A 13,386-nucleotide genomic window follows, 5' to 3' on the forward strand; every position below is an offset into this window, starting at 1 on the left:
TTGACTAATTATCCTATGAATGAAAAGGTCTTCAATTGGTTGTATCTTGATAAAATGTTTTAGGACAAAGTCAGCGCATGGTATAAAAAAGGAATGATATACAAAAGACTTAATTTACCTTTAAATCCTTTATAAGAGAAGACCCTAAGACAATGTATTACATTTCTCATTTATTTTGTCTTTACCAACCACTTTTTGTCCTAAAACTTTGTTCTTTTTCTTTTTTACATCAAACTTTTTTATCATTATTTTTCTATTTTAAATATTTTATTCTTTATTTTATTTATGGTACTCTTCCTATCATATTGATTTTTCAAAGGTACATATAAAACATATTAGAATCAAAACAGGATGTCAAAAGAGCATTATTAAAATTATTAGACTCAAAAGAGACAACTAATGGTAATCAAAATATGAGGTTTTTTAAAAAGAAACTTAATTATCTTGATATTTTTCTAGTTTAACTAGTTCTATTTCAGCTCAATGTGGTTGCAGAATAGTTCTAAAAAATTATGTAAATAGAGAAGTCACTCATAATAAAGATAAGGAGAATAAAATTATAATGTTCACACATGTGTCTCTTTTAACTCAATTTCTCACTATTTTTGTGGTTAGTCCTCCATAAACAAAGTAAGTAAAAAGGATTGCTCATTCCCAATTCTCGTTAACATAAATTAATTTTTATGTTTCTGATTAAGATTAATTAATGCTATAGCAATAATAATAATAACAACAATAATAATAATAGAGTTCCTAAAGATTCAAATTGATGTACTCTAACAACAATTGCATCCCAAAGAAGACATATGAGCATGTTTTATATTCAATGGAATGATTAAACATTCTTAAACTTATCTATTATTTTATCCAAAGCATAGAAAAAAGAGAAGAAAAATTTAAAGGGTCTTTTATGGTGAGTTTGAGTTCATAAATCTTTTAATCATTCTTCAAGGTGGCATTGTTATGATAAGATATACTTATATTTCTATCACATTCTCCTTTCCTCAAATAATAGTGAATAATTGACTCTTTACTCACCTACCTTTAGTTTTCTTTGTTAAGCCTAATCGTTTCTTCTCTTCCTTATATAATAAAAAAGAAAATGACCACTAAGTGAATGCACGAGCCATGACACTAGTTATTATAAAATTGATCAATCTAAAAAATAGTTTGTTGATATAATTTTTTTTATTCATCTAATTTGAAATTTTTTTTCTCCTAGTTAAATATTTTAAAATATATCTATCTTTAAAAATATTTACTATTTATTTCATAAAAATTATTTTCATATCTTAAAATATGATTTTAACAAAATTAGTAAAAATTTCATAACTAGTCAAACCATCTATTTAGATAATTCAAGAGGAAGAAACCTACCATATTAGTGCATATCATTTTAAGGGCTCAAAAAAATAATCTTAAAGCTAAAAATTAAAAATAGTTTTATTAGTTCCTGACACATTTAATTTTAAGTTATTTAGTCCTTATAACAACTAATTATTAGTTAAACTTATGGAAATATTGATGTGACACTTAAATACAAGTATATTTGTACATCTAATTTTGATGTTTGAATAATATACAAGAACTATTTTTAAATCTCTCGATATAATTTCTAGAACTCTAAATTCCAAAATCATGTTATTTTAGTCTTAATTATTTTTATCCCTTTCTTGTAACCTTTTTCCTCCCTATTCATAACTCCATATTGGATGACCATTACACTCTTGTAATAAAACTCCTCTTTGAGCCACCTTCAACTACTTTGTTATAATTCCCATCAAAATCATCACTTGGAACACATCAAAGATATCATTACAACTAATAAATTAGGTGCTCCTCAATTTTTGCAACCCCTTTATCACTCCTATTCATTCATTGCTCTCCCTTAAGCCATTATCTTACCCCCTTTACTTCTCTAAACTTTATTTCATTCTTCTTTTATTGATAACCTCATTTATCTTAACTTCCTCTTCATCTCCTGTATCCCTAATCTTGTGGATGAAAAATTACCTTACGTCCAGTTTCACACTCTAAATATTATTTGGTAGAGGAGAATTAAGAATAGAGAGAGAAAAAGCTTAAAAAAAAGGGATGAAAACAATAAGGACAACAATATAATTTTTTAAATTTAGGGTTCCAAGAATAAATTGATAGAATTTTATAAATAACTTTTTATGTTTCTTAACATCAAAGTTAAATGTGCAAGTTCACTTGACTCTTAACATCTCATATCAATATTTTTATTAATTTAACTATAGTAGACTATTGTAAGAATTAATGTAATTAACAGTTATATACCTTGAATAATATAGTGATTTTCTTATTTTAAAAGTCTATAAAGCAAAATATTAGTAAAAATTAAAGTTTAAATAAGTTTTTAATTTTTATAAAAGTTGTTATATTTAAAATTAGTCTAAAATATTGTTAGAGTTAAATTTCTAAGAGTAAAAAATTAGTCATGAGTGTTAACTTTTGTCCCATATGTGTTAAATTAACTAGTAAAATTTTAACTTAATATTATACGTGACAAACTCATATATTAAAAGGCATATAATTTTTAAAAATATTTTAAAATAGATAATTTTTTCTACAAAAATTATTGCATATTAAGTTAAAGTTTTATCAATAAATTTAACAATTAACAATTATATGTTAACGACCTAACTAGTTTTTTAGTTGCTTAATTTATTAAGAAAATTCTTATTTTTTTAAAAAATTAATTTCAAATATAACACTTTTTTATAGCAATCAAAATTTTATCTAAGCCTTCATTTAAAATATTTTTAAATATTGCATTCAAATTTGAATAAAATTTTGCCACAATACTTATAGCACAGAGTTGAAATATTGTTAGCATATTTAACATTTAACAAATAAAAATTAATAATAAAAAAATAAATTTTTATATTTAATTTATTAGCAACTAACTTCTAACCTAATTTTTTTTATACTAATTTCAAATGTAATAACTTTTACAAGAATAAGGTATTTATTTAAACATTTTCATTGATATATTATTTTATGTATTATATAATACTACAAGTACATATTTAATTCATTCTAAATTAAATATGATTCAATTTAATTATTATCAATATTATTAATAATTTTAAAATCTTATTTTCACAATCAAACAAGTTATTAAAATAAATTAAATTTTTGTATAAAAATCAGAAATGATCTTCTTAAGTTTTTCTGATTTTTTTTAATATCGCATAATAGTCTTTACTCTCTATTTTAAAAAGGCTAAAAATTTATATTCTTATTTATGTGTTATTATTATGATAAATAATTAAAAGAAAATTTTAATTTTAATCAATAAATAATTTTAACAATAATTACAAAAAATTGCATCATTTCTTGAAAGTTAAAAATATAAAAGTAATAAAAAAAAAAAAAGGAAAAATCTTGCTCTAACTAAGATGTGTGTAGTGTATGGGGTGTGATTTGTTTGCTTGAGATTGAGAGGGAGGCAATGAAGGATGAAGCATTGGATGAGCATGAGATTGAGGCGCATGGCGATAGGATTAGGAGCAGTTTCAAATTTTACTCTCTTTCAACCCTTCCCTCTCCTATTCACTACACCCACTCGCTTAACCATCACCTTCACCTTCTCTTTCCCCAAAACGTCGTCGTATCTCCTTTCTACCCTCACTCGCCCCCGTCGCTTCCTCTCTGCTTCTGCTTTAACCACTGACGATTACAACTTCTCTCATTTCGGTCACTACCCTTCCTCTTTTTTCAATTATTATTATTATTATTTGTCGCTGTAATTTCACTGTGCTTATCTGATGCAGAAGATGGTGACAGTGTTGCGATTTCAAGTAAAGGTTCGAAGACGCTTCTTAAAGGGATGACTTACCCTGAATTTGAAGTATGCTTTTCGATTTTTAATTTATTGTTCAAGTTTTCTAACATTAAATATATTATATCAAATATTTCTAAAAATTTATATATATATTTTTATTATATATTTCTTATATAAGTCACCAGGATTTGAACCCACTTAGGTTCATTTCTACGATTTTCTGTTGTTGGTGCTTCGTTTTCATGTTGAAAGTCTCATGAACAAGAGCAAAATAAAAGAAAGAAGAAAGAAGAATTGGGTATTTAAATTCCACTTGGTGACTCAAAATTTGTTACTAATGGTTATTATCACTGTACAGAAATGGGTTCAATCACATGGATACAGGCCTGGGCAAGCTATGATGTTATGGAAGCGTATGTATGGAAACAACATTTGGGCACATCATATTGATGAGTTGGAAGGTTATTTCTTCTTCATTTCAACGCTGCATGTTTTTTAGAAGGGGGCAAAAACTCTGTTGTTTTATAATGTTACTATGTTAGTACTTAGTGCTTCGAGCAATAATGTTGGTTTATTAGTTCTTCGGATTCTCCTGGTGAAATAATGAAGAATTGCTTATGAACTTTGAGCCGGATAGTGTGAATTGACTGGTGATTCTTTTAAGTTTATTTTTGTTTCAATCTTATGATTTAGGTTTGAATAAAGATTTCAAGAAAATGTTGAATGAAAATGCTGAGTTCAAGGCGCTCGCTCTGCAAGAAATTCACACAGCATCTGATGGAACTAGGAAGGTTAAAATGGTCTTTCTCTTTTTTTTTTTTGTTTCTTTTTTGTATTTTCGTCATTTAACCTGTCTAGCAGGACAATGACAAGCAACCTGGAGGTTAGATGATATTTAGGCTTATAGTTTTGTGTGGACTTGTATTACTTTCTCATAGTTTGTATTTTGTGGGGAGTTTTCTTGTTGACTGTTAAACTCACAGGATATTGCAGATTTTATTCACGTTGGATGATGGTCTGGTCATAGAAACAGTTGTCATACCTTGTGACAGAGGAAGGACTACTGTGTGTGTTTCAAGTCAAGTTGGATGTGCCATGAATTGTCAATTTTGCTACACTGGAAGGCAAGCCTTATTTTTCCCTGTTGTGATCAATTTGGTGGTTACACAATGTTTTGCTTTTCCTGTGATATAAACTGGTATCTTTATTATGAAATACAAGAAACTCCCAACATTACAGAATAAAACACACACACACTCGACAGTTCTAGGGACTGCACCTCCTAAGCCAAAGGCCCTAACTCTCTCACAATTGACAAGCTGACCTCTCTCTCTTCCTCCCTCTTATTCATTGAGTCAATGTGCCTTGTTTCTGCTACAATCTCAACCATACCAAATTACTAACTAATTAAGGCTAACTAACTAATATAATGTAACTATCTAATTAAGATAACTAATTAATATATTTTAGCTAACTACTAATATGTCCCTAACTGACATCATAGCTAAGTACTAATTTTGGTTACCTAACATCCTGCAAATTTATTATGCATTATTATTTTGCAGAATGGGTCTTAGGAGACATCTTACTGCTGCAGAAATAGTAGAGCAGGCTGTTTTTGCTAGAAGGCTGCTCACAAGCGAAGTTGGTTCCATCACAAACGTTGTCTTTATGGTGGGTCTACAATCGCATTGAGAATTCTGAAGCTTACTATCAACAATATGTGTAGATCAAAATTTCTACTTTATTCAAGGGCATCTCTTTCTTCTGCACCCTGCTAGAGTGCTAGCTATTAAGATGCCACTTCTCTCTGTCAGATCTGCATTGACATGTTGACATCACAATATAGTGATAGATTATTAGATCTAACTATTGTCTTGGAAACAAATGCACATTTTTTAGTTTTGACTTTATTCTGCAAGTGCACTATATATGTTTATTCACATTATCATGCATGCTGATGTGCTCCTTTCCTTTTTAACTGTGCCCTTGATTTTCCATGTTAATATTATGGTGTAATGCTTCAATTTTCCAAAAAAGTTTTCTGTGTGTCCATTCTTATGGACCAATTATTTAATCATACTATTCTATGCTTTTAGCTAAAGTTTTGATACCCTAACTTCTGATTTATCCTCAGTCATGCTATTTCAGAAAATATGAAGGCAAAGCTCTCTAATTTTACAACTATTTAGCATTATGAAAAAAATTACATTTTATTTTCAATGTTGCATGCATCATTATGGATATCTGCTTCTTCTATTACCTACCATCAATTCTGCTGATGCTTACAAATATATCATTTGTGCTAGAGATCAGCAGGGGAGGAAATGATAAAATAGAGCTACTCATTTGTCATTTTGTTGATTACTTGCTAATAGCTGTTATACATTTATTTTAGGGCATGGGGGAACCACTTCATAACATTGATAATGTCATTAAAGCTGCAGATATAATGGTGGATGAGCAAGGGCTCTATTTCAGCCCCCGCAAGGTTACTGTTTCAACCAGTGGGCTTGTTCCACAGCTCAAACGCTTCCTCCATGAATCCAACTGTGCATTAGCTGTTAGTTTGAATGCAACTACTGATGAGGTAAATTTCTTATTATTTCACTATTATTGGCTGGTAGAATACCCTTTGAATTAGACATGAAAAATGCAAGGATGGGAAGAGAGGGAGGATTGGTCACACTTGAATCTAATATGTCAGGTAAGAAACTGGATCATGCCTATAAATCGTAAGTATAAACTGGACTTGCTTCTTCAAACACTTCGAGAGGAGCTTTGCTTCAAAAACAACTACAAAGTTCTATTTGAGTATGTGATGCTCGAAGGAATTAATGACAGGTTAGGCAAACTTTACCTTGTATATGTTGCTTGTGTTGAATAGTTCTAGATATTTTCCTTGTGTCCAGGTTGCTAGACAAATAATGTTTCAGTTCAGAGCTTCTTGTTTTTGCTTTCGAAATGTAATAACTTGCATCAGTTATCATGAGATGGATCATATGCAGACTTATAGTAATCCTGTCCATAAATGACTTTGTGTATTAGGCTATTAGCAATGTGTCTTGTCATATGCAAAATTTTTACATGTAAATTGCGTTAATGATTATAGGATTTAGTTGGAATAAAAAAATGAATTTGCACGATGTTCTGTACTATATTGGTAGCTTTTTCCAGCTTAGTGTTAAAATTGGGTTTTTTTTGTATATCCTTAGTTTCATTTACTAGGTCCTGATTCAGGGTCTCGTCTCATTTGCCCCTTCCTGCTCTAGTATCTGCCCTCATCAAGTTCTTTCTCTTGTCATTCTTGATGCTACTTAGCCTGAGGATCATGCATATGTAATGTAATTAATAAGTGTCACATTACTTGCATTCAATAATTTTCATTGATGCTCCGATATCCCTCGTGCCCCCTCCCCTTTTCCAATGTGCTGTGTCAATACTGTCCTATATGGTTGTAATTCCTCTATACTTGATCTATGATATGTTCCATGTTTTTCCTCTTTTCTCCTTAGTTGTTCATTTTCATTATGAACTTGATACATGGAGACAAACTATTATTGTTGTTCTCATTGTATATACCTTTATTTTCTCATTGTATAACACTAACTTATACATTTACGGCAGTGATGAAGATGCAAAGAGGCTTATCGAGCTCGTGGAGGGCATTCCTTGCAAGATTAATCTAATCTCATTCAATCCGCACAGTGGATCATTCTTCAGACCAACCAAAGAGGAAAGGATGATCGAATTCCGCAATACGCTGGCTGGTGCTGGATTGATAGTCTTTTTACGACTTAGCAGAGGTGATGATCAAATGGCTGCCTGTGGTCAATTAGGTAAGCCTGGTACCATTCAGGCTCCATTGCTTCGCGTACCAGAGCAATTCCAAATAGCAGTTGGAAATTCAACTTGATTCTTTGTCGAGGTTCAGTTACAAATTGATCTTGCAGATATTAACGAATTCCATTGGACACTTGTGCCTGTGATGGGGTAGCATGGTTGTTTATATGCTAAGAATGCATTACCTAGAGCTAACCGAGGGATATCTATTGATTTCTATTTTGCACTTTCTCATTTCATAGTTGATATATAATTAATTATTGAATATAATTTATTAAAAAAAATCTCACTCTTAATCTAGAATTACGGTTATACCTTTATAATTTTTAATAAAGTTTAACTAATAAATTAAAGTGTATATTCCCATCACTTTAAGTTATATGCTTTCACCTATACGATATAAGCTTTTATTTAACTTATCAATTATAAGCTGCAAAATATGCAATGCAAAACTTGGCAAATTTATTTAATAATGCTATTTTAAAAATATATTCTTAAAATAGGGTTTTTTTTTTTTAACATATTATTTGTCTGATGTGAATTTTGGCTAGGTTATTACCTGTATTGCACATGTATGTATGATAGGCTAGTTTTTTAATTTTTTAATACACGATTGGTGTTGTCTAACCGACACTTGCTCGAAGGTAGACACGTGTTAAAATTAGAGTTGTATCGTCCATTCGCAAACGATAGGCAAATTGTTGGTTAAAGAGTGTCAGCTTTATTGATTGTCAAGTGGTGATGCACGTGGATGAATGACATGTGTCAAATGAATAGGTATATTAGTTGGTCTTAAATGATTAAACTGCATCAGCAGTATCGGCATGTAGAGAACAATACAAGTGAGGACTTGCCATGTCTCATGCCACATTTCAATAACTGCCAAAATATGCAATGCAAAACTTGGCAAATTTATTTAAATAATGCCATTTTAAAAACATATTTTCAAAATAGGTTTTTTTTTTTTTAAACATATTGCCTGTCTGATGTGAATTTTGGCCAAGTTATCACCTGTATCGCACGTGCATGTACTTTGAATTGGAACTCAATAATCATGTAATTACAATTTTTTAAACAAATGTTACCAATATAAAATCTATATTAGTCTATAATAACCTTAAAATTCAAAAAAATTTTAACTTTATATAAATACAATTCAAATAAGTTACATAGATTTTTTATCCTCAGACAAATTATTTGTTGTAATTATTATTTTTAACGATATTACATTTTTATTATTTTAAATATACATATATTTCATTTAAATTATATTTTAAATTTTCTCTTCATATCTTCATTAAGAATGAATTTATTTATAATTTTAATCTTTTAAAATTCTATTATTTCTAATTTATTGATAACAAATTTTAAATTACTGTTTACTGTTTTTTAAATTTGTTTCCGTGAAATTTTGATTTACTCAACTCAAAATTATTCCACATTTTAAACATGTTTCATAAAATTATACTTTCTATACTTTTAATTTACCCTTCTAATTAATCTTAACAGTGATGAAATTTTTTACAAATTTTAATTAATTTATCATGTTTTATTATGCAATTTTAATTTCTTAATTTAACTCATCTATTTTTCTTCTCAGCCAAATTAATATATTATTATGCTGTAATTATAGATTACTTTAATTTCAATTTACTATTTTATAAAAACACTTAACCAAAAATTTATTTTATTCACAATTAAAAAATATTAATCTATTTTTATTGACTTTACTAAATATTTTACACAAAACTTACAATTTTTTCACAACTGTACTTAAATGTAAACATATTATAAATTTTTTAATTTAATGCTAAACTTTAGAATTAAATATAACAACAATTAATCAACTTCTAAATCTATTTTTAAGAAAAAAATTTAATTCAAATATTACATTTTCAATTAATTTTACATTAAATTACGCAAAAAATATAGAAACATTAAAATAAATTACAAAAAAATTATACATGAAATTTTTATCCTTCATTAACCTCTTTTGCCGATTGAAATGGAGTTTAACTTTTATATTCTCCGGTACTAGCACCAGCAAATATTTAAAATATAACAAATTTTTATTTTTTTACAAATAAAATAAACATATTTATTGGATAATTTCATTTTTACCTTTGAATTTTGTTTAGAAAAATATTGTAAAATCAATGAATCATTTTCTGAAATTTTACACTAGTAATGGAGAAAATGCTTCTGGCCGGTGTTAATGAAAGATGAAGTGCAAGGAGGGGAAGAAGAAGGCTTCTACGGCACCAGTATCAACCACGCCAAGTGTCACAATCAGAAGCACTATCGCCACTGATGCACCAATAGGCTAATCGATGAGGCAGAATCAATACAGTATAGGATTTTAACACGTATTTCGATTCTTCCTAGCCGTTGATTTTAAAAGAGGCTATGAGATGATACAAATGATGATAGTACATGTGGCAGTTATCACCCTTATTTGTCTGATACAAGTAAAATTTTTTATTTTTTTCTTTTTTTTAATTACTCAAAATTCTTTGTCTCCACGTATTCAATTCTGAGAGAGTATCAGTTGGGGGTTATCGATAGTGTTTTAAAAGATTAAAAAAAATAGTCTATCGTATATGTAGATGCGATACAGGTAATGACCTGTCCAAAATTTGCACCAAACAAGGAATTTGTTTAAAAAAAACTCTATTTTAGGAATATATTTTTAAAATGGCATTATTCAAATAAATTTGCCACAAAACTTTCGGACTAATTTTACCAAAAAGTGTATAAGGGGAAAGACAAAATAAGGTGCATGACATAAATATTTCTAGCAAAATTTCAACTAGAGCTATTCTTTCTTTTCTATTGTCCGACGTGTCATAGAAATTGAAGCTGTTCAGAAAAGACCAAACATCACTCTTACCATTGAAATAGAATTTAGGAGAATTTACGTGAAAAGAGGGTAAAGCATCGAAAAAAAATTGTTAAAGAAAAACTCATATTACAAAATAGTTTTTTTTCTCATATATTCATAGATTCAACAAGGGCAACCGATAAGCCAATTTGTATACAAATGTTACATTTAACATAGTAATAATCCTAAAAATGATAAATCTCTTAAGTGATGCTTTAAATTTTCAGTAGAAAACAGTTACTTATTTATTCTTCAAAATGGAAGAAGTCTTTCCTTATAAAGTAAAACCTGACTATTAGACGATGCTTTGACAACAATTTCCTCTAACATCTGGGGTACTTAAATTTAGCCAAACTAGTTAATCATATTTTCTCTACAGAATATCTCTCCTTTCTTTCCAAATCCAATTGTTTCTTGAACACAATGTAAGGTTCCAATAACAAAGAGTTTAACCCATGATTCCTTCACACCAAGTTCACCCAAAATTGATATGTAAAAATTAGTAGTCTTTCCTATTAAAGTTGAGATCAAAGTAATGGTTCCATTCAACTCCACCAACTCTTTATGCACTATTCCAATTTGATGGTGCAGATGTGAAGGTACGGATGTTGTAAACAATACCTTATGGTTCAAGTTAAATGACATCAAAAACTCTTCATCATTAAGTGTACTTATACCCACCAATGACACACTCCATTCAAGCACACCTTAAAACCTGTATTCTTTGGAATCATATTATCAGTCATATCATTTTTAAGTTATCCCTACTTTTCTTAATAGAAATTAAGGCAAGAAAGGGAGAAAAATCTCAATAGTTGGAGTTTAGAAGTTAGTTTTTAGTGGATCCTTGGGGACTAAGTGGAGGTTTATGTATTATATGGAATGACTGTATTGATATTGAAGTAACAACTTATTGCTAGAATATCATTCATGCAATAATTAACACTAAAGCTTTTGCAAAATAAGTTCGTTGTTCATTTATCCATGTTAACCAAACTTTCAAGCTTATAAGACAATTGTAGGAGCATTTAAAATTACTCTACAAAAATCTAGAAGAAGCCTAGTGTTATATAGGTGATTTCAATGAAGTGTTGCAATAACATCTTAAGGAGGGACTTAAGCCTTAGGCATAATATATAATAGATGTTTTAAAGTCAGAGTTAGACTGAATTGGTTAAAGTGGGGAGATAATAACATTAGTGTCACACTCTTAGAGTCCTATCTAGCAAATGTACTAGCTAGTCGTAGCAAGTAATAAATTTTAAAAATTTGAGTTCCGAATATCGTTCTCAAGGATAGATTCATTCAATAAACAATTCACAAATCAAAGACTATTTGAGCTAACTGAAATTTGAGATGTTTTGAACATTTGGGAACCAAATCATAAAAGTGCAGAGAAATTAAAAAGGTAACAACAAAATAGAGTGAAAAAATGAGACATGAGATGATATATCGAATGAAGTTAGGATTGATTTCACCAATTTGTTAATTACAAAACTGAATGTAATTTGAACTCTTAAGTTCTTTAATTGATTGATGATGAATTTTACTAGGTTAATCAATGTTTAATTACTTAACTCAATGATCATAATATTCAATTAACGACCTTAATTCCTTAGGTGTAAATCAATCAAACATTACATTAGATATTAAAAGTTAAGAGATTACAAGATCATGAATGTTTATTCCTAAGATATCAATAACCTTGACATTCAATTCAGATATGAAAAATTAACTCAACTTTCATTAATGAAAACTTTCTAAGTTTAATTCAATTGAATAGTAATCTAAGAATTGCATTAAAGAAAGAATTAAATGTTTAATACAATCAAGATCTTAAAATTCAGATCCACAATCAATTTACAATGTCCAAACCAGATCCATTAATCCCTAACCAAAGCAAACTAGAACATATCAGCAAAAAAAAAAAAAAAAAAAAAACTAGAACATGATTATAAAAGAAAAAAAGAAAGAAAGAGTAGAAGAGAAGGTCCAGAAAATCTCCATAAATTCAAGTTTCAAGCCTAATTCCTCTATATTTGAACCGTGAAAATTGTCCTCAATCCTCTCTCTAACTTTTTAAGAATGTAGAAAGAAAAATGAAAAAAGATCCATCAGAATTCTGAGTTCAAGTCTATTTATAATTTTCTTGCGCTTTTGGCATAGCCGATTTTTGCCTCAAAAGTAGCTACGCATAGCAAGTACAACACTGAAGTAGCAACTTTTTATGACAAAAGTAGCTACACGTAGGGAACTCTATGCAACACAGCTTCTAGAGTGGTCACTTTTGGTCCTGAAAGTAGTTACGTGCAGCACAATTTCTCAAATATGCTTGCGTGTAGCCACTTTTCGCCCAAAAAGTGTCTACGCACATGACACTTCTTCAATACAACTATTGCAGTTGCCACTTTTACTTCCAAAAGTAGTTATATGCATAACTTTTCTCCCTAAAAGCCTTTAGAGTGGCTACTTTCACCATAAAAAGTAGTTATGCACACCATGTTCTTTCTTCAATCTTTCTGTAGAGTCTACTCTTGGCCCTAAAAGTGGCTACGCGCACTAGGAATTCCCTTTTAAGTCTTTGAAGTGCCTATTTTTGACACACAAAGTAGCTACGCCTAGTACACTTCACTTTTTAACTTTCTAGAGGCCTACTTTTTGCATTAAAAGTGACTATGTTGGAACCTTTTTGAACTCTTAAAGCTTCTAATTCATGTGCTTCCCTTGGAGTTTCTTGCAAAACTAATTCAATCAATCAATGTTTACATAAAAATTCTATTTAATCTAAACAAATTGAATTACTAAACTAAAATTTGAATCACTTGAACCACTATACATTTTTGTGAGATTT

The 13,386-nt window shown here is 29.3% G+C and overlaps 1 protein-coding gene across 1 annotated transcript; it reads left to right on the forward strand.

Annotated features, from left to right (window-relative positions):
* Window positions 1–3,417: 3,417 nt before the first annotated feature.
* On the forward strand, window positions 3,418–7,927 carry LOC113858414 (dual-specificity RNA methyltransferase RlmN). Its single transcript, XM_027491072.1, has 9 exons — window positions 3,418–3,723; window positions 3,801–3,877; window positions 4,170–4,272; window positions 4,505–4,602; window positions 4,805–4,935; window positions 5,377–5,485; window positions 6,210–6,401; window positions 6,519–6,655; window positions 7,439–7,927. The coding sequence occupies exons 1-9, from the start codon at window positions 3,486–3,488 to the stop codon at window positions 7,725–7,727; spliced, it is 1,374 nt and encodes a 457-aa protein (XP_027346873.1). The 5' UTR covers window positions 3,418–3,485; the 3' UTR covers window positions 7,728–7,927.
* The last annotated feature ends 5,459 nt before the right edge of the window (window positions 7,928–13,386 follow it).

The sequence above is a fragment of the Abrus precatorius genome, unplaced genomic scaffold (assembly GCF_003935025.1).
Source record: "Abrus precatorius isolate BTA unplaced genomic scaffold, Abrus_2018 Scaffold2, whole genome shotgun sequence".
NCBI lineage: Eukaryota > Viridiplantae > Streptophyta > Magnoliopsida > Fabales > Fabaceae > Abrus > Abrus precatorius.